Consider the following 27,627-nt stretch of genomic DNA (forward strand, 5'->3'; position numbering starts at 1 on the left):
GTTCCCTCGACAAAAACCCAATGGGATTTTTCCATTGGCTTTTGGATTATTGCAGAAAATAAGCTCTGTGACCAACAAAAGTTTATGATACTTACACATTTTGTCCATCAAGATAATGTTCATAAATGATCACAACTTTTATTAATTTTGAAGCTTAAAAACACCAGAAGGAAATGAAAATGAACCACGGTCACATGACTTCAACGTCGTTCCAGTCACAGTCAGAAAGTGACGAGTAGATGATGTTTAATGTCTACAACCGCTGTAGTGCCATTTAGACACTTGTTAGCAACACAAATAAGGACTTTATAAAATCACAAGAGGGTATTACTGATGTATGTTATGTTGTAGAATAAATATCCTGAGCTTATGTTCACCACAGACCTTATTTCAGGCATTTAACCAAAAACCCATTGACTTCAAGAACCAGTGCTAAAATACAAACCTGTTTCCAGGTTTTGGCCTATAACTCCACCATCCTGCAGCACTCAGTGTGAGGAGGAGTCAGTCATGGCTCTCATTAGCATCTCAAAGCTGAGGAAGGTCACAGCATTCACAGGGAACGCTCTGACGCTGTTCAGGAGAAAGCCTTTGAAGAGCACTCGCACGCCCTCTTCACACACACTCACAGTGATGCAGTGCAGAACACCAGCATACACTCGACCGCCAGCTCCACACATCTGCAGGCGCGCCTTCACCACGTCCATGGGTGTAGCGCAGGCCCATGTGATCACACCAGCAACACCACCGGCCAATAGCACTGCATCCTTACCTAAAGCACAGATGATGGTAATATTACTCAATTTATTATGGTTGGGCTTCCTGATCTGCCGTTTTAATAATTTAGCCAAGTAGTCGTTCCAACCAGTCTTCACAAATCACAGAACACAATAAACTTACAAATATAATATACTATATGTATATAAATTAATATCTCATAAAACGTTATATTTTTATGCATAAACTATTTTATAGTAATATTTATAGTTGATAAATTGGTAACCCTTTATAAGATTTCTTTTGTTAACATTAGTTAACAATGAAAACATTTTTTAATCTCAACATTTACTAAGACATGATTAAATTCAAATATTGTATCTGTTAACATTAGTTAATGAACCTGAACTAACATGAACAGTTGTATTTTTATTAATTGATGTTAACAAAGATTAATATATACTGTAACTAATGTATTGCTCATTGTTAGTTAATATTAATGCATTAACTAACCTTAACTAATGAAACCTTATTGTGACGTATTACCCGTAAATGAATATACCATAACTTACAAATATACTAACATACCGGTAAATTATAATATTACATACATTCTATTAATATAATATATAATATTATACTATATAATATATATTTTATTACATTTTATTAAACTTCCCAAAAGTTTAAAAGACTAAATAATTTGTATATTTCAATGTATATTATCTATATCTATCTCTCTCTATATATTATAATATACATATACTATAAAATATATAGAACATACAGCCATTAATAACAAAAATATGTATATAATATGCTGTTTGTATATATTTGATTACATTTTAATAAACTTCCCAAAATGTAAATATATATATTTACCCACTGTAAATAAAGCCATAAATACAAACTTATGAATATACTAATATATATTATAATATAAATATATTATATATTAATATACTGTATAGCACACACAGCCATTAATAAATAGAATATGTATATAATATACTGTATGCATATTAATATGCTATAAATATTAATATTACTTTCTTTTATTTTTCCAATACTTCATAAATACACCATAAATGTAAAATTACAAATATAAAATACTAATGTATGTTATAATATACATATACAATATAATAATATATGTAATTTACAGCCATAAAAATGTATGAATATTTATTTCTTCATTCATTTATTCATTCCCAATCACCTGGCTGCTTCCCTTCCTCAGTCATCATCCTGCAGATGAGCTCATACGGCAGAAAGTAAAGTCCATAACAAGGCACGTCTCGTAGGGCCAGAGCCCACATTCCTCTGAAAAGCCCTCTCACCCCGTCCTCTCTTAAGATCACAGCTACACAATGCGTGGGGCCTCTGTATTTATTCCCACCAGGCCTGCCCTCCGTCTGGTTCTGCAGACGCACTTTGACCAAGTCTATCGGAGCTGTAACAAACAACTGTCGGAAGAGAGGATCAAAACAGCACAAATTAGTGACATGCAATGTGCTCTTTTAGATTGTTTTGGTGTTTTGCAGGCCTGATCCCCAGACGTGCCTGTGTTAGACCTGAGAAGCATCCAGCAATGAACACCGCTGTGAGCGGCGAGCGCTTGTTTTGGTCAGAGCCGCTGCGGTGGGACCGGGTCAGGTAATCCAAGGCATTACAGTAGGAACCAAAGACCACAGCATTGCTAAGGGACACAGAGAGGACAGGAAATGACATGCCCTTAAAAAATCCATGGAACTGCAGAATAAAGCAAAAAGAAGATCTGTCATTGAAGTGATTCACTTTTAAAATAGCAAAGGTAACTTATTAATTATTCAAATCAAAACTTTCACAAGCCAACTTAAAGTTTGTCTCAACAAACTTTTTATAGTTAATTATTGCTACCATACATGAGCCTGAGAGTTTATCCATACACAACCATTACCATTTTTTTATTTCTATTCTGCTTACCAAGGCTGCATTTATTTGATCAAAAATACAGTAAACAGTAACATTATATTATCTGTCAGCAAACAGAAGAATACAGCACAAAGTTCATTTCCACAAAGGGTGTTCATTTGCAGGTAAGTGCAGGAAACAAATGATGCAAGCAGGCGAGTGACTGAGCTAAGCAGCAAACACTTAGCTGTGAATAACAGTTCTTGTCGTTAAAGGTGCAAACTGTTGGGCTGGAGACTGAAGATGACTGAAGGCTGAAGATAATGAAAGACTGGATCGTAACTGGCAAATGTCACAGGAATGTAGTCGGGTAAGTAGCTCGGAATTGATCAACCGGTAAATTAACATATGCTAGCATCCAATGAGACCAGACCATGAGGTGAGTGCTTATGTGTTGATGAGGTTATAATCAGTGGCAGGTGTGGTTATGGCTGACTGAGTGCAGGTGGGAACCAGGAGGGATGCTGGGAAATGTAGTTCTGTGGTGACAGGGCTGGTGACTGAGGATTGTGACAGTTCTCCCCCCTCCCTAATGGTGCAACTTCGCACCAAAATAAATCCAACTGGGGAGGAAGGAGCAAGGGTAGAATCCAGAGCAAAAGGACCATGATGCTGGGCGGAGTTGAAGACTCCCAAGGTGGAGCTGGCAGAACAGTAGATCTCAACAGTGGACTTGAAGACCTCCAAGGCGTAGCCGAAGACCACCACATCTGAACAGACGAACTTAACCCCAGGCAGATCAGATTGGCTAGAGAACATTAGGAGTATTAGCTGGCTTAATGTCTGCCTTGAGATCGTCTGGAAGGGCAGCTGGCTTGAGACCCTTGGCTGAACTCTGGAGCAGAATCTTGATCTAAGGGGAATTCTCGTATAGACTCTGGGGCTGGAGCCGACACTGGAGTGGGCTCACGGGCTGGAGCCGACACTGGAGCGGACTCATGAACTGGAGCTGACTCAGGGGCTGCAGCCGACACTGGAGCTGACCCAGGGACTGGAACCGACACTGGAGGGGCTTGAGCCGACACTGCAGCTGACTCAGACACTGGAGCCGACACTGAAGGGGCTGGAGCCGACACTGGAGCTTACTCAGGGGCTGGAGCTGACACTGGAGCGGACTCAGCGGCTGGAGCCTACACTGGAGCTGACTCAGACACTGGAGACGACACTGGAGCTGAAGACGACACTCAGGGGCTGGAGCTGAAACTGGAGCTGACCCGGGCTGGAGCCGATACTGGAGCTGACTCAGGGACTGGAGCCGACACTGGAGGGGCTGGAGTCGACACTGGAGCGGGCTCAGGGGCTGGAGCCAACACTGTAGCGGACTCAGGGGCTGGAGCCGACACTGGAGGTGACTCATACCCCTTTTCCACCAAGGCAGAGCTGGTGCTGGTTCGGAGCCAGAGCCTAGTTTCAATTCGGTTCTTTGGTTTTCCACACGCAAAGCACCAGCTCCGGACCAGGAAAAGTGGTTCTTAAGTAGCACCAAATCATTGCTGGTCTAGAACAGAGCCAAGTAAGAACCACTTGCGTCAGGGGCTGGGGGCGGGGTTACCGTGACCAACAAGACGAATAGAAACTTGTGACCGCCATTTTTAAATAGCAGCTAGTCGAGCTAATAGCAGCTCGATTATAAATATCCGTCTATGTAAGTTACGGCGAGCTGCACAAACGCGTTGGACTCCGATGTATTTTGTAAACCCATGAGCATCCATAGTATTGCAACGTCCGTTATTGTTGATGGCTTGTTCGAGATGCATCGGAGCGGCGCGGACCGATCGGAGCTGCGGGAGTGTTTGGAGAACATACGACTCCTTGTGCTTTTAGATCGCTATCGCAGTGCTTTGATGTCATGCGGAGATCGATCTGCGAGAAGCCGATGCATCTCGAACAAGCCTGGCGTACTGTTTGGCGCTACCGCACTAGCGTTGCTGGGCAACATGAGACGTATACAGTGACGTAAGATCTGGCTCTGTTGTGGCTCTCTAGCCGGTGGAAAGGCAAATCGGTTCTTATTAAGCTCGTCAGTCGAACCCACTCTGAACCAGCTTTGGCTCTGGCTCTGAACCAGCACCCGGTTCTTGTTGGTGGAAAAGGGGTATCAGGGACTGGAGCCGACACTGGAGCTGACTCAGGGGCTGGAGCGGGCTTAGGGACTGGAGCCGACACTGGAGGGGCTGGAGCAGACACTGGAGCGCCACAGGGGCTGAAGCTGACACTGGAGTGGACTCAGGGGCTGGAGCCGACACTGGAGCTGGCTCAGAGACTGGAGCAGACACTGGAGGGACTGGAGCCGGTACTCGAGCTGACTCAGGGGCTGGAGCTGACATAGGGACTGGAGCCGGCACTGGAGGGGCTGGAGCCGACACTGGAGCGGGCTCAGGGGCTGGAGCTGACACTGGAGTGGACTCAGGGGCTGGAGCCGACACTGGAGCTGGAGCCAACACTCAGGGGCTGGAGTCGACGCTGGAGCTCACTCAGGAACTGGAGCCGACACTGGAGCTGACTCAGGGGCTGGAGCCGACACTGGAGCGGGCTCAGGGGCTGGAGCCGACGCTGGAGCTGACTCGGGCTGGAGCCAACACTGGAGCGGACTCAGGGACTGGAGCCGACACTGGAGCTGACTCAGGGGCTGCAGCCGACACTGGAGCTGACTCAGGGACTGGAACCGACACTGGAGGGGCTTGAGCCGACACTGCAGCTGACTCAGACACTGGAGCCGACACTGAAGGGGCTGGAGCCGACACTGGAGCGGGCTCAGGGGCTGGAGCCGACACTGGAGCTTACTCAGGGGCTGGAGATGACACTGGAGCGGACTCAGGGGCTGGAGCCGACACTGGAGCTGACTCAGACACTGGAGACGACACTGGAGCTGGAGACGACACTCAGGGACTGGAGCTGACACTGGAGCTGACCCGGGCTGGAGCCGATACTGTAGCTGACTCAGGGACTGGAGCCGACACTGGAGGGGCTGGAGTCGACACTGGAGCGGGCTCAGGGGCTGGAGCCAACACTGGAGCGGACTCAGGGGCTGGAGCCGACACTGGAGGTGACTCAGGGAATGGAGCCGACACTGGAGCTGACTCAGGGGCTGGAGCGGGCTCAGGGACTGGAGCCGACACTGGAGGGGCTGGAGCAGACACTGGAGTGGACTCAGGGGCTGGAGCCGACATTGTAGTGTTACCTAGAAATCTTATTATATTATATCTAATCTTATTACTTATAACATTATAAATGCCTCTACTGTCACTTTTGATCAATGTAATGCTTCCTTGGATAAAAGTATTAAATTATTTCAACAAAATATTACTAACCAAACTTTTAAACAACAGTGTATGTAGCATAAAGAAGCATTCAAGTTTGTGTCAAACTTCACACTTAATGTTCATGTACAGAATTATTATAGTGCTGCTGACTGTGCTGAGTAATAACAATGAACATGATTTTGAGTTAATGTTGCTGTTCTTGTACTTATTTAACATAATGTGAAACATGCAAACTAATGCAATATAGGTGAGAGCAGAATTTGCACAATGTTTATCATTTTAAAAAAAATTACGAGATCATAAAGATCACAAAAAATGCATTTTGTTGTTATTTAGTACTGCCCTGGTTTCACATAACAGATATTTATATATTTGCCACAGGATAAAATAATAAATGAAAGTACACAAAATATTCTGTTCACAAATTTACATTCCCTTGGTGTTTACTATGGCGTTAACTTCCTATATTAATGTTTGCATGGTTTGTGATAGTTATTCATGAGTTCCTTATTTGTAGAGTTCTTCAGAAAAATCCTCCAGGCCCTGTAAATTATTTGGTTTTCCAGCATCTTCTGACCATTCGAGCTTTTCCCAAATGCTGTTGGAATCCATGTTTTCCCAATGAAGATAACTGAGGTATTCATACACAACTAAACATTTGCTGTGTCTGAAATTGCCCCCCAAACCCTCATTCACTCTTCCTTACATCACTCCAATAATGTAGTTGACTTAAAGAAGTGAATGAAAATGAATGAATTCGGACACTGAGTGCACCGGAAGGGCAGCCGCTTTTGCATTGTTTGTGCTTGCTGTTTAATAATCATTTGACTGGCAAACTGACAGATCCTGTAGAAAGATGAAAAGATTCATAGCTCTGTCATGGAAACTGTATAAACCTTAATTAATTTAATAATAAATTAAAAAGGAATTTATACTGTATGATATTATGCTGTAGCCACATTGGACCATGGACCGTCTGGAAAATGGATGGATGGATGATTCAGCTGCAGCGCCATCTTCTGGTCAGATGCAGGAATTAATTTGACAGTGCATTATGGGTATTCTCTAGCCACTGAGCGTACTTCGGTCGTACACTTGATATTGCGGGGGATTGTGGGATTGAATGAGTGCACTCGATTACGTCCACTATGGTTTCGGAAACAACTACAAATGGCTGTTCCCTTTTAAGGGTACAGGGTGCTATTTCGGACACACCCATTGATGCTCAAGAAAGTAACACTCACCCACATTCTGATTGCACACACCTTGTCGCCAATTACCTGCTCATCATGGAGAACATATACACCCTAACACTGTGTTGCATGTAATGGTAAATGCTGAATAATAATGAGAAATAATTGTCCAGGGGATTGCAACCTTGTCGTGGTGGAGAGGCTTTTGTGGTCCTGTGATCCCAAGAGCAATGCCGTAGGTAGGGTAGGTAGGGCCACCTATGGCGGTAAGGTCAAGGGGGTGGTCCCTGACAAAGAGCAATCAAACCAACCAAGACCTCAACGGTGGAACAGGCGAAGGATGATGGCTGGCCATAGGGGAGCTGGACCGTGTGGTGGCTGTTGATGCATCAGACTCACTACACTAAACAAAATCACGCACAGGCGTCCTCTTTGGGAAACCACCCTAACACCCCGGTTTAAGTCCTATGGCGACCAGAAAGTGGCGACTGGGGCAGGAAGTCATAAACTGGCACATTAGGTGATGAGTGCTAGACTCAGTCGCTGGGCTCTTGGAACGAGGCAGAAAGAGCCTTTCGCCACCTTCTACGCCTGCTTAGATCAGACTTTGTCGAGAATTCCCAGGGAAGATAACATTATTCTCCTATTAGACTTCAATTCCAGGGTTGGCCGAGATCAACACCTCTGGAAGGGCACTATAGGAAAGGAAGGCATCGGGAACATCAACCCTTATGGAGTTATGCTTCTCAACAAGTGTGCTCAGTATGACCTCATGAAGACCTCCAGGGCATCCTGAATGCATTTGCCAAGTTCCTATATCAATTTCCACCCAACCATCCAGCTACTCAGCCCAGCATAAAGTGGACAACACCACTCTTGAAAACATGGACCACTTCCCCTACCTTGGCAGCCTTCTTTCCTCAAAAGCTGACATAGACTCTGAAGTTAACCATTGCCTGAGTTGTGCCAGTGGAGCCTACGCCAGACTTAGGAAAAGAGTCTTTGAAGTCCGAGACCTAACAGCCCAAACCAAATTCTTGTCCTCCCCACCGTGCTGTATAGAGCCGAGTCATGGACCACCTACAGCAGGCACCTGAGAGCCCTAGAACAATACCATCAAAGATCCTTACGAAAGATTCTGAGGATCAGCTGGGAGGACAGACGCATCAACATCAGCGTCTTGGAGGAAGCCAACATGACCAGCATCACCACTACAATAATGCAGTACCAACTTCGATGGACAGGCCATGTCATCCGTATGCCCAATACACGTCTCCTCAAACAGATCCTGTACTCCCAGCTGAAGGAAGGTACTCGAGCAACTGGTGGGCAAAAGAAACGTTACAAGGACAATATCAAGGCCATTCTGAGGAAATCCCATATCACATCAAGCAACTAGGAACACACTGCACTGGACAGGAGCTCCTGGAAGAAATCTGTGCAGGAAGGTGCAGCAGGCGTCTCAACTGCCAACTAAGGACCGTCTTTATAAATGTAAGTGTTGTCAGTGTTTTATCCATCATCAGTATGTTGAGTTCATCTTCTGTCTGTGTCTGAGTCCTGTGACACACAATATTTATAACCAAAGGGATGTAAACTTTGAATGGGGTAACTTGATATTTTGTCTTGGGGTAAATATGTAAATATATTATGATAAATTAACTGACAAATTTTTGCTACAGTATATAAGCATGAGAGTTTATCTCTATGTAGCATAAAGAAGTATGCAAATTTATGTACAGAATTTACATAAATGCTAAGTAATAACAATAACTAATCTGACCTACTCCTAATCCCAATACTAATCCTAACCCTACTGTCACAGATTTCAGTGGGTCACAGAATTCGGCATTACAATCAAGACTTTGACAGACAGACAGACAGACAGACAGACAGACAGACAGACAGACAGACAGACACACACACACACACACACACACACACACACACACTATATACTACATGTGAATTTTCCTTCTTATTGCACAATGTAGTGAAGACTTACTCCTTCACGTGTGTATGTTTTGACCACACAATCAAAAATCCCTTTATACACAGACTGGGTCTGCAAGCGCACCTATGACCAAAACAAAGGTATTACTAATCTCAGTAATGTCAGGGATTTAAAATCACCAAATCATAATTTTTTTTGTTTTGTTTTACTGTCAAGGAAACTCACCTTTACTGTGTCCAAAGGGTGTCCGACAACTAAACCAACAGCACCTAACACCACATATGATTAACCCTTTGTGAATCATTTACAAGTTTGCAATCTGGAACTGTGAATCCAGTATAATAGTATTTATAATAGTATGTGGCAATTTTTTACCATGCAAAAAAAGCATGGTGGGAGTATCACAGTAAAGAGATAGTAGCCTATTAGATATTAATACTATGGTATTCTTTCTGATACATGGTATATATAAGTTAGCCCTTCATGTTACTTAAAGGTATGGAGTAAGAAACGATGTTAATTAAATATGATACTAGCCGGGTTTTTTAAACTTTTTTTGTATTTTTTATTGCTTATAAACCGAGCAGATTTAAAGTCAAAGCAAATAAATAAATAAATGAATGAATATTTTCACGTTATTGTAACCAGACAGTATGTAAGTTTTGTTCTGAAGCCAAAGTTAAGAGTTAACTTAGCCTACCTGAAATCCATCCCGCGATGAACTCCTCAAACGGCATGGCACATTTACCTGTACAATATATCAATAATGAATAAAACAAAATGTATGTATTCCCAGGTGAAATATGTGTTCTATATGCGCGGGAAAGCTTAAGGGAAACTAATGAAGATCCTGCTAAAGTTCAGCCAGCAAGATGATATATAAACTTCAGCACAATAACACATTTAGAAATATCACTTCTATAGAATAATTCTCCAGCACAAACGCGGATATCTTCAAGCTTCTGCCCACTTTCACGACAACATTCCTGTCAATCCTGTGTCCATTTTATCCTACAAGAGCCAATCATTTTGTGCAAAACTCTTGCTTCAGTAAACTTTAGCTACTGTAAACTGTATTTTAACGAGCGACTGCAATGACACTGACCTTTCCTGAACTCAACAAGTCTACATTATTTGAATAAACATACCTTATTGATGTTGCTAAACAGAAACCGATATGAGAGTCTGTGTGGAATTTCTCTACTGCCGTCTGGTGGTGATAATGTACCTTAACTGTTCACACTATCATGTGTTTATATTGCTCAACTGTTATTCTTGTCAACCATTACCAGGAGGTAAATTAATTCATCTATAAACACACACACATATATAATATATATACAATATCTATATTTATCTATATACTGTGTGTGTGTGTGTGTGTGTGTGTGTGTGTGTGTGTGTGTGTGTGTGTGTGTGTGTGTGCGTGCGTGCGTGCGTGCGTGCGTGCGTGTGTGTGTGTGTAAGGGAAAATGTAATAAAGCCAAAACAATATAACTGAAAGACTGAAATGCCGAATATGTCGAGTCAGAATAAGTCAACAGGGTTTTTTTCTAACACCAATATTAATGTTACAAGATGAAACGCTTGATCACAAACGCTTTTTTTGTTTTCACATTTTAATTTCCGGGGAATAAACTGGATCTTACATCAATTGGAACAACATCATATTCACATTTGCATTGTAATTAGCATTTTGCATTCTAAATAAATACATAGGATCACAATATTGACATGAATAAGTCCTTATACATAGATGTTTAATACAGAAATGTACAAGCCTTCATCACTATTTCCATCAAAAAAAATCTATGAACAGAATCAAATTAATTCTAATGCATATATTACCGATATAAACACGGTGGCTACTGCATGTTGACTGCATTTTACTGCATGAATTAGCATAAAATCTATTAATAGAATTCAGTTAGTATAGGTCCAGTTGTAATTCCTATTGTTCCTATCAACGTAATGACACACAGATCTGGAAGGGTTTAGGGGGCGTCTTGACCCTTTCCTGGGATTCAACGCAAGGTTCTGGTCCTTCAGGAGCTGAGAATGAGAACCTTTGGAGGAGCGAAGTGAAGAACAGGAACAGTGTATTTTGTGCCAGCTGCTCACCAAGACATGACCTTTTCCCTGGAGAAATTTAAAGGCAGGATACACGTATGCACACATCGTCTTACATTAAACATTATCTGTAAGTGTGAGCGAAATACAAAAAAAAAATACCAGCAGAAAATGGATAAAATGCTTCTCGTTTCCTGAAATTCCTTTGGTCATCTAGGAAGTGCTCAGGATAAAACTGATCTGGTTGTTTCCATTGTGACGAATCCTTCAGCACCGAGCAGAGATTACAAATCACCATTGTGCCCTTGAGTGAAAGGAAACAGAGAAACATACTCATATAATTACAATTAATAACAGCAAAACTTTCATATCTGTAAATATAGTCCATTGTGAAAAAAAGTAAACTTTAGCGTACATTTAAAAAGTATTTATTACAGAAATAATATGCTTTAAAAGAATATAGTGCGAAATTAATTTCGGACACTTAACTGCATGTTATTTGCAATTAAATAAAATGTATTATAATTTCAATTCATAATAAATTTTGAGTACTTTTTTTTGGCTTACTTCAGTACATTTTTATATGTAATTTCACAGTTATTTATATTGTCTTTGAAATGGTTAAAGTCAATGTACTGCCAAATGTACTGACCAGAAATTATGGTAAACTAAAATATACTTTAATGTAATTTCTATTGAAAATGTTATGCATTTAAATAATATGTACTTTACATTTACTTTATTATGTTAATTACAAAAGATTACTAAAACATGATTTAAAATGTAAAACATGATTTAAAAAGTGTAAAATGTAAATGTAGACTTTTTAAAAGTGTACTTAAGTGTTTTAAGGAACAGTCATGATAGTGTACTATCTTTACGTTTCTTATTATCTGCAACTACAATTATTTAAAATGTACTTTTAAGATTTGAAAAACACTACAAACATTCAATACAATTAAGCAAACTTCTTTTGGTTACACTTTATTTTAAGGTGACGTATTTACATTGTACTTAAATAAGTGAGTAATACTAATTAATAACATGTACTTACTATCGAGAGTTACAGCTAGGGTTTTGTTTAGGGTTAGTTACTTGTATTTATGCATCATTTACTGTTATTACTATAGTAAGTACATGTAGTAACGTGCAACTATGTCACCTTAAAATAAAGTGTTACCCTTATTTTTTTACAAAGAGCATTAACCTATATCAGGGGTTTTCAAACTACAGATGTAATTTAATCATGCTCTTTAAGAACATTTGACCACTTTTCCTTATAAACCTTGTTCAAATATGCAATATGTTCCCAATGCAATTTACAAATTACCGAAAGCAAAAAATATAAGCAAAAGCAATTAATCCAAAGGACAAAACAATCCAAGAAATGTAACCATACCAAATTTCATTACAACAATAGCACAAAACTAGAGCAGAAGTACTTTAGGAATGAAGTATCCAGCCAGCACAGAGTCTCGACTTGTCAGGCGGGGAGCAATCAGAGGTAAGATGTTGCTCACTCTCTGAGTTTCATGAATAACTGCATTTGTGTAAGGCATACTGGCTTGGTCTACCAAACATGGCTGCCGCGACTTCCCAATTACGCAGTCGATCTCATCTTGAACTTTCTCTATGAAGAATTACAACAATCATACAGCTGCATACAGTGGCTATGTTAACAACCACAGACCATATATTGTGATTACTTAAATTCACATCATGAAATATATTAAGTAAGTCTATTCATATAAATTTCTATAGCGACATCACAAAATAGATGTTTTCAAGTTCACTTACTTTGGACTTTGGGGTAATTGATCATTAGAAGTAAAGCCTGTCGTACGGTGTCACTCATGGTCTGTGTCCCAGCCTTCAACAGGTCCACAGTGATACAGGCAAGATTATCCACAGTGAAAGCAGCCTCTGTATCCTTCCTTCTCTAAAACAAAGACATGATTTAGACAACACTGGACCAGATTTAATATTCAGTACCAATGATTCTATCAAAGCATAAAACAGTAGTAGTAGTAGTAGTAGTTAAAAAAAACGTATTATGACCCTAAAGGTTTGATTAAACCATCAAAATAAGATGAAAGTAATATAGATTTTTTTAAACTGAACTTGGTTAAGGTATTTCTCTGACAAAAGGGTTAGCAAAAACCCTGGAAAAAAACAGGAAAACTTGTCGGGTTTGGGTAAAGGGAAGAGGCGAGGAAGAGTAAATGATAATGGGCTTTATTTAGGTGCCAAAAACACAAAAAGAAGAACCAAAACTACCCCGTGGGAACATCCACAATGGGAAACAACCATAATGAACTGGCACAGGACCGAGAACACAGAAAGATTAAATAGGGAAGGAAATGAGGAAGATAACGAAAGAGAGGAGGTGAGGCAAATTAACTAATAAAAAGGTAACTAGGGGGCAAGGCCAAGATGAGAGACATGAGATGGACACATGGCACACAGAAACAAACAAAAATCCATGTGTTAAAAGGGACGTAGCAAAGAAACATGACAGAAGCCATGTGCTCACACAAATACACAAGACAAGACAGAAGAGCACATGGCAAATAAACTTTCATTCACCATGTACTCAAACAGAAAACAAGACACAAGACAGACAAAAGTGCAGAGGAGAGACAGTTATCCCAGAGCAGACAACCTCACCAGGCTGTTCAGGCTCTGGCAGGTTGGGACAGAGGGTGAGGAAGTGTAATCCCATACAGATGACTGGCAGGATGGAAATGATGGACCCCTTGGCCGTGACTGGGAGAGCAGGATGACGTCGGCGTCGGCTTGGTGTGTTCCTGCCTTAAGACCACTGAAGACGGTTCCTCTGGGACCACTAGAGTCGGGTCCTTTAGGACCTCTGGATTTGGGACCACAAGAGACGGGTCCTCCAGGACCATCGGACTTGAGATCACCAGAGTCGGGTCCTCCGGGACCAAGAGACTTAGGATCTCTGAGACCACCAGGACTGAGAAAGCGGCAGGCTCTAGATGAGCAGGGACCACCAGACTTGGAACTACCAAAGTCAGGTCCTCCAGATCCACTCGATTTCGGACCACCAGACTGAAGTCCTCTAATACCCCTTTTCCACAAAGGCATTTTGAGAGCCGGTTCGGAGCCGGTGCCTACTCGAGAACCAGTTCTTTGTGTTTCGACAGCCAAAGAACCGGTTCTCGGCCAGGAAAACTGGTTCCAAAGCGGCACCAACTCTTTGCTGGACTAGAACCGTTCTTTTACCACGTCATGCTTACCTCGGGGGCTAGGGGCGGGTTTAGATATGTTCTAAATATCTTTTCTGACTGCAAAGCCAGGAGAAACAGTTGCAGAAACACGATGTAGTCCGCCATTGTAATTGTTATGTGACTTTTTTTATGTAAGTGACTTATGTAAGTGTTTCTAGCTTTTTTTTATTTTATTTTTTTATTGAAAACATTATGTAAGCAAAGAAGAAACAGTCACAATAGAACAAATAAACGGAAAGAAAAAAAAGACACAAGACAGGGGTGCATAACTAATCAGAAAAGATTACATATCAAAGGAAAAGATTAAAAGACTTACATATTTCAATTGTTTTTAAAGCCTTCTTGGTACACGAGTTACAGATAATCCCAAAGTAATGTACTTGCAAGCGTATGGCGACGTACACAGTGACGTAACGGCGTCGTTCGCTGGGCGCTCTAGTCAGTGGAAAAACAAACAGGTTCTGAGAAGGTTCGCAAGTTGAACCAACTCCGATACAACTTTGAACCAGCACCAGTTCCGAACCAGTTCTTTTTTGGTGGAAAAGGGGTATAAGATCACCGGAATTGGGACCACTGGAGATGGGTCCTCCGGGACCACTGGAGTCAGGTCCTCTAGGACCAGTGGATTTGGGACCACTGGAGTCTGGAGTTCTGTAGGACCAATAGGTTTGGGACTACCAGAGACGGGTCATCCAGGACCATGGGACTTAGGAGCTCTGGGACCACTGGAGTTGGGAGTACCAGGATTTGGGAAATGAGAGGAACCCTCCTTCTCCTCAGCTTACTGGGTTGAGGCAGAATCTGGCAGCTCTGGGGCTGGAGTGGAAGGAGCCAGGAGTGACGTGTGTGTGGCCAAAACACACTAGAGGGCAGTGCTATAGTGGGAAAGGATGGCCTCCTTCGCTCTGACTGGGAGAGCAGGCGGGTCTGGTACGGCTGGATGAGCAGGGACCACAAGACTTGGGACCTCCAAAGTCAGGTCCTCCAGATCCACTAGATTTCGGACCACCATACTCAAGTCCTCTAGGATCACCGGACTTGGGACCACCGGACTTAGGAGATCTGGGACCACCGGAGTCAGGTCCTCTAGTCTAGGGCCACTGGATTTGGGACTGCCAGAATCGGGTACTCCAGGACCATGGGACTTAGGAGCTCTGAGACCACTTGAGTTGGGAGTACCAGGATTAGGGAAGAGAGAGAAACCCTCCTTCTCCTCCACTGGAGTTAGGAGCTCTGGGACTACAGGAGTCGGGTCCTCCAGGACCACAAGACTTGAGAGCTCTGGGACCACTGGACTTGGGAGCAACAGGATTTGGGAAGCGAGAGGATCCCTCCTTTTCCTCCGGTTGCTGCCTTGAGGCAGTGTAAGGTTTAATTTTACTATGCAAATAAAAAAATGAATAGAACTCACAGGAAAAAGCATACATTTACTACAAAATTTAATACAGATTTATTCATATTTAGCTGGTTCTCTTGTTTTTTTAAAATCAATTTTTATTATTTTTTTTATAATATTTGAATTAAGGGTGAAGATGTAAATTTTCCAGACGTCACTTTTTGGCCACTACTGTAGTTGAGCTCATGATTGATATTCAAACTAATGAATATCAGTCATGAAATCAGTATTATTTTCTTTATGCATGTTCCTGTTTTTAGTGTGCACAATTCATGCATGTCCATAACAAAAGAAAATATTTGTCTGACTTTGTAATCTTTAAACAAAAATATTACCTTTTTGATATAACAACATATAACTTTGTTTTACATTTACAGTGACTTTCCTTTCTCTATATTTTCAACCCCTAACATGGGTTGTGAATGCCATTTCATGTAGACTTTGAATGAAAAAATTTAAAGTTATGATGCTTGCTAGTGAAAGAGTGAAAAGTCCTTATTATCTTACCTTATCGATCTCTCCAATGTAGGCATCTATGAAATCGCGATGATCAAAAGGATCCCAATCCTTCTTTTGTTTCTCAATTTGTTTCTTAATAAAGGCTGTTAGCTTTGTGTAGTTTGATTGAATAGTTTTATGTGATCCATAGAAACGTTCGGCAAGCCCAGGAAATGCATTATAAAACTAAAAATATATTAAAACAGAAAATTTGCATTAACATCAACTTATTTCACATAATCTGATCCAAACTAAAAGCTACTAAGCACTGTTAAACAATATACCGTCTAATAATATATGAATAGCTGAAATAAGTGTATTTGGAAAAACAATGAATCAGTGAAAAAGTACCTGAATTTGTGGAATATTTTCTATCAACATGGAGTCTGAATTTAGAAGTAGGTTCTGGAAGTCAGTGAAGTTGTGGTCAAAACGCTTCCCAAACACAAAACATCCAATTACATTAGCAGCGGCATTGTTTAATTTGTCATGAGGATTGAAAGGGCATCCTGTCAAGGATAATATTGTTATAAGTAAAGAATGGGTAATGTCTCAAATCTCTCAAATCTTAATTGCATTCATCATTGACACAAAAATGGCATTGGTTGTAGTTTTGTCATAACCAACATGACATGCCTGTTCGAAAACAAAGCGGAGAATATGTTTCATATATTAGTTCTTTTTATAGCTTGAGAAACACTATGAATCACTATGCACGGAAAAGAACTGCATGAAAATGCTAAAAAAAAAACCTTTTTGTTGTTCGACAGAAAAAAGAGCCACATTCTGATTGTAACAATATAAGAATGAGTAAAATGGCAGTATTTTAAGTTGTGTGAATTGTACCTTTAAGACTTGTTACAGAGCTTTGTGAGTGTTTTGTTAACAAAAATGTGAATTTAATGTTTCAATTCACAGCACCAGCAACTAACTAAGCAGTGGATTACGCAAACAGTCCCAGAAATAGGGGCAAATATAGCATCAAACCTTGTTCTTCCTCAAATGTCTGACACAGAAAGATGCATTCTTGTTGAATGTGAAGCTCCAAAGCATTTTTGCCATCAGCAAAGGCCTTCAGGTGAGAGGCGATAAAATGCCGCTGCTTCCTCCACTTGTATCCACTGCTCTTAGAAATACCTGGAAAGTTAATAAAAATAAATGTTATTTTAAATTTCCCAGCTTAATGGCTTGCAGCCTCATAATTCACTAGATTTGAAAAATAAACTCTTTTACAATAGTATTTTATCGTTGAGAGACTGGGTTTCGATGTTTAGATTCAGAAAAACTGGTTGTGGTTCTAATCTATAATTCTGACATAAGAAACTCTAGACTCACCATTTACTTGAAATACTTCTTGAAAAAGAGGAGAAATGGCCCGATCCAGGAAGTAGTCTCCTTGTGTCACCAAAACCTCCTTTACCCATTCATACCCAGATACCAGCACAATCTTGTCATAACCCATTCTGAGGCTGAAAATGTTGCCAAATTTGGCAGCCACCTGCATGATAAACAAATTAAATTAGCTAAACCAGAGAGTTTTTTTTTTTTGGTAGGATCTTTATTTGTTTTTTTATTTTCCATGGACTCTAATTTTGACATTTTTTTGTCCCATACGGTCTCTTTTCATTTCCTGTTTTGCCATGGTTTTTGATTATCTTCATACCTATCTAGTTTAGTTATTATTATCACGTTGTATATAGCCATATGCTTCATATGTTTAGCCACTGGTTTAAAGTTAACTTTTATGTTACTGCTCTGTAGTTTTTCTTATGTTTTGATTTTGCGTATTTCTTCTAGTTTCAGTAAACTGCATGCAATGAGAACCACAATCCAATTGATTCCAACAAAACATTACATATTTCAAATGAAACTTGTATGTCATGTGTTTAAATATATTTTTAATTACACATTTGTAATGATATCATTGCAATTTAGCACTATAGAATATGTACTACTAATAATAAATACTGAATAACACACTACATTTAAAAGATTAAGACAGTGATTTTAATGTACATTTTAAAGACAATGTACTTAAAGTAAAACTTGGTAACACTATTTGGTTACACTTTATTTTAAGGTGTCCTTGTTACAGTGTAATTACATATGTAAGTACTGAGTAATATTAAGCAACTGCATGTACTTACTATTGGGTTAAGATGGATTAGGATTTGGTTGAGGGTTGGTTACATGTAATTATGCATAATTTACTGTAGTAATTTTGGTAAGTACATGTAACATATGTGACAAGGACACTAAAATAAAGTGTTACCCACTATTTTATAGTGCCATTATTACACGTTACATGTCATTACTATAGTATTACTATATAAATTGTGTATAATTACATGCAACTAACATTAACCATACCCTAACCCTGTAAGTGCATGTTGTTAATTATTATTACTCAGTAATTAAATGTATAATTATAATTACACTGCAACACAGACACCTTAAAATAAAATGCAACCTAAAACTTTTAATTGAAATAATTACAAAGTGTACTTAAGAAGTAATAAGCAAACATGAAACTGAAATCTTTTTAAGTGGCATTTTATTTAATTCATGTATATGTATATATTATTTTATCTGCAAGTAGCCTACAGTTTTTACAGTTGGCCTACAAGTACAGTACTGCATGATTTGATAAGAACACAATTAAGGGCGCTTACCACAATGACAGAATTCCTTCAACTCTAAAATAAATAAATTGCAATAGCGTCCAGCTGCAAAGAGTTACATTAGGTTCAATTTGCGGTCCCTCTGTTATATAGCTCTTTGTATAAGTTTTCAGATCCTGAAATTGTTTAGGCCTTTACTGTCAGTGTCAAGGGAATCGTTGTGCTAATAGGCTACTGCACAAAACATCGTGTGTGAACAAACACGGGCGTGTGTGAGGATGACTTTATAAACACATCAACACCAAAAAACTAACTCAAAGATAAAATATCAGTGTTTTCATGGTTGTTTTCTGCGCAACTGCTCTAGAACTGCTCTAAAGTATATCGTGTCACTGTCATGGCAAAAAGTGTTATTGTCTCTGTTAGATTGATCCAGTCCGTGGCTGATATATTGACATTACGACGAGTGGCCTATAATATCAACACGGCTTCAGAAAGAGTCTTTATCAGCTATTCTTTAACGTGTGTGAAAGAAATAAAATTGAAACCCTACCTCATCCATCGTACGATAGTTGAAACCGATGAAAACGTTGCCAAGAAACGGAAAACCCCATGGTCCTGGTGGAAAGTTTGGCGCATTCTTACTCTTCCAAAAATCAAAAATGAGTAACGATACGAGAAGAAGTCCCAAAAAACTCTTGACATCCAAAACATCCAGTACTGACATCAAAAGCATGGTGGTGCTTTGGGCAGAGTTTGCTTCCAAAGTCCATTCAAGTTCACGCGTCAATCTTACCAGACTGCATCATTGCGAGACAAGCCTGTGAAGCCGAACAACACATGAATGAAATGAATGAATGAAATGAAACAACACGACCATAAGGCGAAAAATGTTGACTCACAGCAAAGCCAGTGACTATGGTAAAAATGTAAGCTTACCAAGTATATATATAGCTACTTATGATATATTATATTAACTGTAAGGAGTTTTACAATTTAGATATATTAATATATATTAAAAAGTTGTTAGATATAGGCATATTGATATTCTGGTCTCTTTGAGGTCGATTGTTTTTTAAACCTGTTTTATCTGCCAGGAGAATTTAATGTTTAGGCTTGTTGTAAATCTTACTTGCCATGACATTTCAGTGGTCACTATCCAGTGTTGAGTAAGTTAATCTAAAAAAGTAATTAATTACTGGCTACTAATGACATCTTCAACTGTGTAATTAGATGACTGTACTTATTACTCTCTCTAAAAGTAGTGCATTTATTAATAATTAATATCTAATCCCCATATTAACCTTAACAAGGTGAACAAAACAAGACACAAAACTGCACTTTTGATTCTTTCAAACAAACAATTGCATAAATTATTATTGAACTGACCAAAGTGTGTAAAGGGAGAAGGTTACATTAAAAACATACATTTTGACATAAATTTTGATGTTGAATCCACTATTGTTTTATATAGAATTGTTGTCTGTACAATAGGCCTATTTAATGCAATTTCATCAGAAGTAGGCAAACTGTAATTAGTTTTTTACAGTCGCTAGGACACATTTCTCAATACTTAGGTCACTTTTTCAAAACTCTTCACACAGTGAGCACAACAGAAGTATATGTGGGCTAAACTGTGGATCATTTATCATTGCTTTGGCACAAAATGCATTCAATGACTACATCTTTCAAATTACATTAATTCTTTTCTCACTTCGACACAACAACCACCAAAACTCTGTGTACTTACAGGCCAATTTGCACATGCTTACATACTGTTTTCAAAACTGTTACAGTTTTTCTCAGTCGCTTTGGTGCATTTCTCACATCACTATTTACATTTGCACAACAGTTAATGCAGTTCTCAAAACAATGAGTACAAACTGCAAAACCTAGTTGATAACCTGCAAAAGTGTGTCACTTGCTCAAAATGGATCGCTCATTCCTCAAAAGCACGTATTCATGTCAATGAACGTGTCAGTGTCATCAAGATGAAAAGTCCTGACACCATTGTTTATGAACAAGATAGTCAAATGGCTTTGGCATGTTTTCATTATGACAGTTTACTCTGTAAATGTTTTCCAGTGCAAAAAAGTCAGATCTTGGTGACACTACCTGAAAATGCTCAAGACAGCACTATATACTATTTGCACAGCCATTTGAAAACTACAGTAAAGTTACACATTACTGTATTTAGTGAGGTAACTGAGTATAAGACACTGAATATGTATGTTTCACATTTTTACTGCATATGCTCTTTGCAATTCTAATTTGTTCACAGCATTGTGCAAAAGAAAAAATACACCCTCATTTACAACAAACATAAACTCCCTTTGGGTAGAGCTGTGCACAACTGTAAACAATATTGCAGAACATATTGGAACTGAACATACAACATACATAGTACTGTAAATCATTCATGCACATCCAGACATTCCTCTCTGTCTGGCCACATAGGTTCACCTGAGAGAAATTGTTCAATTTAGGAGACATTTTCAGGAAGAAAAAAAAGATTTAAAAAAGTTGTACAATTTTCTTGGCAAATTTTGACAACTAGTTCAACATTTTTGTATGTGATGACTCAAGCAATGAAATGAGGACTATTAGTTTTATATGGGATGACTATTCAGCATTAACAAGTATAGTTAATTTTGACTGACATGACATAAGCAAATGATAATGTTATAAAACAGCAGAGAGTTGTATGAAAGCAATTGATGCATGTCCAAAAGCATATGCAATTTGTTGGAAGGAATGAGAAACTGCTACTATGATGTGCACAAATGACTAAATGTTGTGGAGGTTGAACTAACTGTTGTGCAAATGTAAATAGTGATGTGAGAAATGCACCAAAGCGACTGAGAAAAACTGTAATATAAGGTCATAAGAGTTTTTTGCATAATAATTATGCATAATAATTAAAAGAATGAGCAAACTGCTGTTTTTAAAATGTTTTAGAAGTTCAGCATGTCACATTATAGGGCATGCAAATGTATTTCATGTCAATTATGTTCAATACTGTGCACGAGGGAAAAAAAAGTTGAGGTGTAGGTAAGTAATGTACCTGATTTTGACATGACACGTTCTTGAATCAATAAACTTTGTTGATCCTGGAACAACATTCCGGTCCGAAAATTTAGTCCTAACCTCTAAACCTAAATATGCCTTGAAATTGTGTGTATTATGAAAGGCACTATGCAAATAATTTTGACTTGCTTTTTAAACAATCAGATTGAGAAATCCTAAACCTAAACCTAAGTTATCCCTAAAATCAGAGGGAAATGATAGGCGAATAACACTAATGTATAGCAACAAACCCTAAAATTGACAGAAACTGTAAACTTGTCCCTCAAATCTGATTGGTTGATTGCAGGGGTGGTAAAAGTACTCTAAAATTATACTCGAGTAAAAGTATATATACCTAAATAAAAAATGACTCCAGTAAAAGTAGAAAGTCCTCCATTCAAACATCACTTGAGTAAAAGTACAAAAGTATCCGATTTAAAACGTACTTAAGTACCGAAAGTAAAAAGTAAATATTCAAACTGTAAATATCAATAATTAAACATTGCATATCACTCCCAAAACAATTGATCTGTTTTAATTGAACAAATTATTAGATACTGCAATTAAGAATTTGTTAGATTTGCAATCATAAGAGACAATGAAGCACCTTGCATCAATTCTAAACAATTTCATTAAGTTTAGTGACAGCATATTATGGTGCAATGACTGGTAGGCCATTCTTTGATACAAATTTTACAATTTCAATTCAATTATTGTGGTTTGATTCCGATCTTGATTCAATAGATTCATTTTGATAAATATTTGGTACAGTAGATGCATGTTAATTTTTAAATTAAGAAAATCTCACCTAATTCTGTAAACATAGGCTACAGAGAGCCCTGTCAGCTGGTATTATTACATGTTAAAAATACATGTGATTTTTATTATAATAACAACTTTATAATATTTTAATGATATAAGTAAAAATATAATAAATATATAATGCACATTTAACGAAATACTAATTTATACTAATATTACATATATTATAAAATACAAATTTTTCTAGCCAACTAACATACTATGGTCATTAGATGTTTGTTTTTTTCCTGAGGTAAATGTAACGTTATGTGACATTGTTCTCCAGCTGTTTTATTGACCTCTATCCGCTGTTGAAAAACACTGATTTATTGATATTATGTATAAGGTATATACATTTCGGTGAGTTGTACTGTATCTTTCAACATAGGCTACCTATTATTGTTCATTTGTGTTTATTTACAATTAACTAGTAGTAAAGAGATTAACGGCACCCCATAGCAGGCGCTAGCTATCTGTCATGTCACATTTAAAAGCTCCAAAACAGTATTTATTGTTTGAATTTCATAATAAAATTGACAGAATCTGAGAGCTGAGAATTTGTTCCATATCAAAAATAACCTACTCTGTCTTGTCTGTCAGTGTCAGTGTCCTCTTTGCTTCGCGATTTTTCTCTGCGTGAGAAAATGAATGTGTCGTGAGAGCGTGTGGAAAGTGTCAATTGTGTGAGTCTGACACTGAATGAGTGAGAGTTAGCAGCTCTGCAATATACATGTTCCATAACATTAGCTGCATCAAACAGAAGATGTGCAAGATACAAGGGATCTCAGGATCATTGCTGGGCAGAGCTGCACCTTCACCTTCACCGTTCTTTTTTTCAAAATAAAACCAAGTTTTTCATTGGTTTGGAAAGCCAGTGTAATAAATACTTGGAGCAGGCATGGGGAAATGTAACGGAGTAAAAAGTAAACTTTGTCTTTAATATTGTAGTGGAGTAAGAGTAAAAGTAGATGCAAATAAAACATACTCAAGTAAAGTACAGATCCCCGAAAAAAATACTTAAGTAAAGTAACAAAGTATTTCTACTTCGTTACTTACCACCACTGGTTGATTGGAATGTTGTTTCAGAATCAACAAAGATGTCGATCCAGGAACATGTTGTACTTGGTGAAATCACGTTCACCTCCTCTGGTGTGTGTATATGAAATTTGGTTATGCATTTTTAAATTCCTTTATTGAAGAGCTTTGAACATTTGGAAGGGGGTGTTCTGTGTCATTAAAGCCTGTTTTTGCTTGCGTCAGCAAAATTGCAGTAGGATTGGAGAGAGATGTAGGCCTACAGCTTTTTTATGAGAGAGAGAGAGAGAGAGAGAGAGAGAGAGAGAGAGAGAGAGAGAGAGAGAGAGAGAGAGAGAGAGAGAGAGAGAGAGAGAAAAGAAAAGAAAGAACAGGTGCACGCTTTCCAGGATAAACACTGCAGATGCTGTCTGAAACCGAAAAACAAAAGAAGCTCCCTCCCCCCGCTCGACTATCCCAAAGGAAACCTTTCCAATGGCTAACAGCTCTGTGTCCCGGTCCAACACGGTTTTGTTCCATTTCTGTACAAAATGTCCCTGTTTGCACACACATACACAAATCCTGTAACCATGTCCACAGTCTCCACATGGTTCCTTCTCACTGCATTATTGGATAAAGGGAGGGGGGGCTGAGGAATGAGGGAACGTTCTTTTAAATGAGCGTTTTAAAAATGCTTTTATTTTGAGAGACTGTGGTGTGAAGAGCAGGGCGGCTTCAATGCCTACGGTATTAATCATGTCAGGTCCGTTTTACTATTCACATGCAATACTTATTGTTTCAGAACAACTTTACAGAAAATAATGACACGAAAGAAACCGACACCGTGGAGACTGACAAGAAAAGATATTTAAGTAGATGAAGAAGAAACCATGGAGGGAACCAGAATCAGCCGGAGAAGCCGGCTCTGACCAGGCACATATTCAAATAAATCTCCATATGTCACAAATTTGTTAAGTTACGTAATATGCAAACAAAGGTCCTTTATTGTTTCCATGAAGAACCATTAACATCCATGGAAACTCCATTTGCACAAAAGGTTGTTTTATAGTGGAAAAGACCCTTTAGATTAATAAATGATCTTCACATGGTTCTTTTAGGAAATGTTGTTCACTGAAAGGTTTTTTGGGGGACCAAAATTGGTTCTTCTATCTATAGCATTCCTGCAAACCTGAACCTCCATTTTAAATAAATTCTTAAATGATGCTAGATTGAAGTATTCAGTTCAATTGTAAAAGTCCATACCAAGCCCACTGTGTCCCGTGTCGCTGGTAATGCCATGTGGGTTTTCTGCTGTCAGAATTGATTTATGAAGGTCCCAAAAATGGATGCATCACACCAAAAAGCTTCCATGTGTTTGTCATTATATATATATATTTAATCGTTTCAGATAGGACACCATGCAGGCAGAGAGAAGGTGCATGTATGAGGTGTGCAGTTTAAATTCCACAAGAGGAGTGGCGAGAGAGTGAGAGATCGACATAGAAAAGACTCAAGAGAACACTGGCGATAGAGAGAGAGAGAGAGAGAGAGAGAGAGAGAGAGAGAGAGAGAGAGAGAGAGAGGTGCGCAGTGCTGCAGCAGTTTCCCTCTCAATGAAGCCTTCTCAGGTCTGTCTGCCTGACTAACTAGTGCTGCAGCGGAGGAGAGAGGGAGACGGGACACACACACACACACACACTCTCTCACACACTCACTCACTCCAGTGCTGCAGGACTGCATGAGAGGAACACAGATCATATCCACACCAGCATCAGCTTCATCCATCAGCGGAGCTACAGAGACATCCAGAGCCTGTCAGCGCCACTATGGCACAAGCCGCCAAACATCTGCGGAAGAATAAGGATTTAGAGGCTCTCGCCGAACAAGAGAGGAAGGAGAAAGAGGAGGAGAAGGCGAAGAAAAGGAGCCGCTCGCGGGATAAAAAGCGCAAGGTAGGGAAGAGAGATAAGTTGACACCAGAAGGGAGGGAGGGGGACAGCAGTACGGGTTTAATGCTGGGATAGAAGCAGAAAACACACATCTGCTGTTAACACGTGCATGCACAGGTGAGGAGAACACACCGAGGTCAACTAAACAAGAGTCTGTCATGATGATCACATGGGGGACAAATGAATGGTTATGATATTTTGTATATTGTCGCAGAAAATTACGATGAATTTAAAATACATTTAGGCTATATTAAATAATTGAAACTGCATTTTTTCTATACACACTGTTGAAATGTGCAATTTATCTGCTGAGTAAAGCATCACTTCAGTCTTGCAAGAGTTTGAATATAGCCTACATTTATTACTATAACACAGTTTCACTCAAACAAAAAAGTGAAATAACTCGAAAAGTCAGCTGTTATAATTGCATATGTAGATTTTTCTTTTTAAAAGAAGGCTATTATATTTTGTGCATGTAGTATGTACACAATAATTTGATTGAAATTAATATAATTAATTTAACTGCATGCATTTAAACACATTGCATCGTTCAAATCTGTAATGGGCTGAAAAAAGCAAAAAAGGTGGAATAATGCATCAGTTTTGTGTCATATCTACACATTACTAATATTATATTCACTGTAAGTATAACAGGAAAAGCTGAGGTGCCGATAAGTAAGTTTTAAGTTTTAGTACATACAGTCTTGTTCACTTAAAGAAGAGCTAAACCAGTCTATTTTAACAATCGTATAGAAACAAAGGATTGCAAGTTTTCTCTCCTAAAATCAGACAGAGATGCATTTTAGACTGGTGTGGTTGCAAAAGACGTTTATGTCAGTAGGGTTTGTTGCACTTTCTTCCTGCTCGTGTGCATGGAGCTGTAACACTTATAAAGCATTTTCACTGCAGAGTTTCATATTACAGCACCTTGCTGAGAACGGTGTTTATGTGCAGTGGATATCAGTGATCTCGCTTTCTCCTGTTTGTTTTCTCCACACTGTAAAAAAAGATTAGTTGACTCAACTTAACTAAGTCAAGTAATCTTGTTGCTTTGACTGAGTTAAGTTGAGTCAACTTATAGTGTCAAGTTTATTGCACTTCAAAACACAAGTTGACTCAACTTCCTGTATCAAGTAATGTGGACTGGAAAACATTAGTTAAGAGAACTAAAAAAAAGATGTTGGTTGATCTTATGTTGTTAAATGGACTGCATTTATATAGTGCCATCCAGCTCGTCGGGAGCAGCTGGGATTAGGTGTCTTGCTCATGGACACCTCGACATTTGGTCAGGTGGATCCGGGGATTGAACAACCAACCTTCTGGTTTGTAGACTACCTACATGAACCACTGAGCCACTGCCGCTCAGATTTGATCAAGTTAGTTTACAGAAGTTACTAGATTTCAAAAATTTAAGCAAGCTAATATCTTCAAAGAATCTACATGAGAATTGAGAATTGGCCAGTCAAACTTAACACTGACACTCTGGCGGCGCTAGCCAGCTGAATTAACAGCGCTCAAAGTCGACACTCAGAGGCTGTGTTCAAAATCATATTCTATACCCTCATTCACTATTCCCTACATTAGTTCACTAATATAGTCCACTTGACTAAGTGAATAAATCAGTTAATTTTCAGTTAATTAAGTTAATTGAGACCCTGATAAACAACTGCAGCTTGTTTAGCATAGCACATTTTAGATATATTAGGAACTCTTTGACCATAGATGCATCTAATTTATATCTGAATGCGATGATAATTCCGCACTTTCGATACTGCATGACGAGTTGGTCACAAGCATGTAAAACAGCACTAAGGTCCCTGGAATCATTGTACAAAAGATCTCTTAAGATTCATGACAAGAAATCTAGGTTGTTTCATCATT

At 39.0% G+C, this 27,627-nt stretch overlaps 3 protein-coding genes across 7 annotated transcripts in view; 1 reads left to right on the forward strand and 2 right to left on the reverse strand.

The window, feature by feature from the left end:
• Positions 1–115: 115 nt before the first annotated feature.
• On the reverse strand, positions 116–10,302 carry slc25a45 (solute carrier family 25 member 45). 5 transcript variants are annotated; one of them, XM_077206723.1, is made up of 7 exons: positions 10,229–10,302; positions 9,781–9,828; positions 9,306–9,349; positions 9,132–9,203; positions 2,281–2,469; positions 1,937–2,183; positions 116–772 (listed from the first exon to the last, which is right to left on the reverse strand). In XM_077206723.1, the coding sequence occupies exons 2-7, from the start codon at positions 9,815–9,817 to the stop codon at positions 489–491; spliced, it is 873 nt and encodes a 290-aa protein (XP_077062838.1). In that variant the 5' UTR covers positions 9,818–9,828; positions 10,229–10,302; the 3' UTR covers positions 116–488. The 5 variants fall into 5 exon arrangements, with proteins under 5 accessions (XP_077062838.1, XP_077062841.1, XP_077062840.1 ...); XM_077206724.1 differs by lacking the exon at positions 9,306–9,349 and having other exon boundaries at positions 338–772; positions 2,281–2,416; positions 10,229–10,282; XM_077206726.1 differs by lacking the exons at positions 9,132–9,203; positions 9,306–9,349 and having other exon boundaries at positions 10,229–10,257.
• Positions 10,303–10,933: 631 nt separating this feature from the next.
• On the reverse strand, positions 10,934–19,800 carry LOC143715092 (cytochrome P450 2J2-like). Its single transcript, XM_077206734.1, has 9 exons — positions 19,470–19,800; positions 17,631–17,793; positions 17,283–17,432; positions 16,647–16,804; positions 16,305–16,481; positions 12,948–13,089; positions 12,593–12,780; positions 11,313–11,454; positions 10,934–11,219 (listed from the first exon to the last, which is right to left on the reverse strand). The coding sequence occupies exons 1-9, from the start codon at positions 19,650–19,652 to the stop codon at positions 11,044–11,046; spliced, it is 1,479 nt and encodes a 492-aa protein (XP_077062849.1). The 5' UTR covers positions 19,653–19,800; the 3' UTR covers positions 10,934–11,043.
• A 5,586-nt stretch (positions 19,801–25,386) lies between these two features.
• The window catches only part of ank1a (ankyrin 1, erythrocytic a), a 139,427-nt gene continuing 137,186 nt past the window's right edge, over positions 25,387–27,627 (forward strand). The window contains exon 1 of the mRNA XM_077206777.1: positions 25,387–25,749. Within this exon, the coding sequence (XP_077062892.1) occupies positions 25,624–25,749 (126 nt within the window). The 5' untranslated portion in view covers positions 25,387–25,623. The remainder of the gene's footprint in view (positions 25,750–27,627) is intronic.

Source organism: Siphateles boraxobius, unplaced genomic scaffold (genome assembly GCF_051911475.1).
Source record: "Siphateles boraxobius isolate OS27281-9 unplaced genomic scaffold, OSU_SipBor_1 56, whole genome shotgun sequence".
NCBI classification, from domain to species: Eukaryota; Metazoa; Chordata; class Actinopteri; order Cypriniformes; family Leuciscidae; genus Siphateles; species Siphateles boraxobius.

Excerpts from the sequence above, each read along its gene's own strand:
- slc25a45 (XM_077206723.1), bottom strand. The coding sequence starts at position 9,817 with ATGCCGTTTGAGGAGTTCATCGCGGGATGGATTTCAG. Across the intron at positions 2,470-9,131 it reads AAACATACACACGTGAAGGA|TTCCATGGATTTTTTAAGGG; the intron begins GTAAGTCTTCAC and ends TTTATTCTGCAG. Across the intron at positions 773-1,936 it reads TGAGGAAGGGAAGCAGCCAG|GTAAGGATGCAGTGCTATTG; the intron begins GTGATTGGGAAT and ends TCTGTGCTTTAG.
- LOC143715092 (XM_077206734.1), bottom strand. The coding sequence starts at position 19,652 with ATGCTTTTGATGTCAGTACTGGATGTTTTGGATGTCAAGAGTTTTTTG. Across the intron at positions 17,433-17,630 it reads AGAAGTATTTCAAGTAAATG|GTATTTCTAAGAGCAGTGGA; the intron begins GTGAGTCTAGAG and ends TTAACTTTCCAG. Across the intron at positions 16,805-17,282 it reads GACATTTGAGGAAGAACAAG|GATGCCCTTTCAATCCTCAT; the intron begins GTTTGATGCTAT and ends TATCCTTGACAG.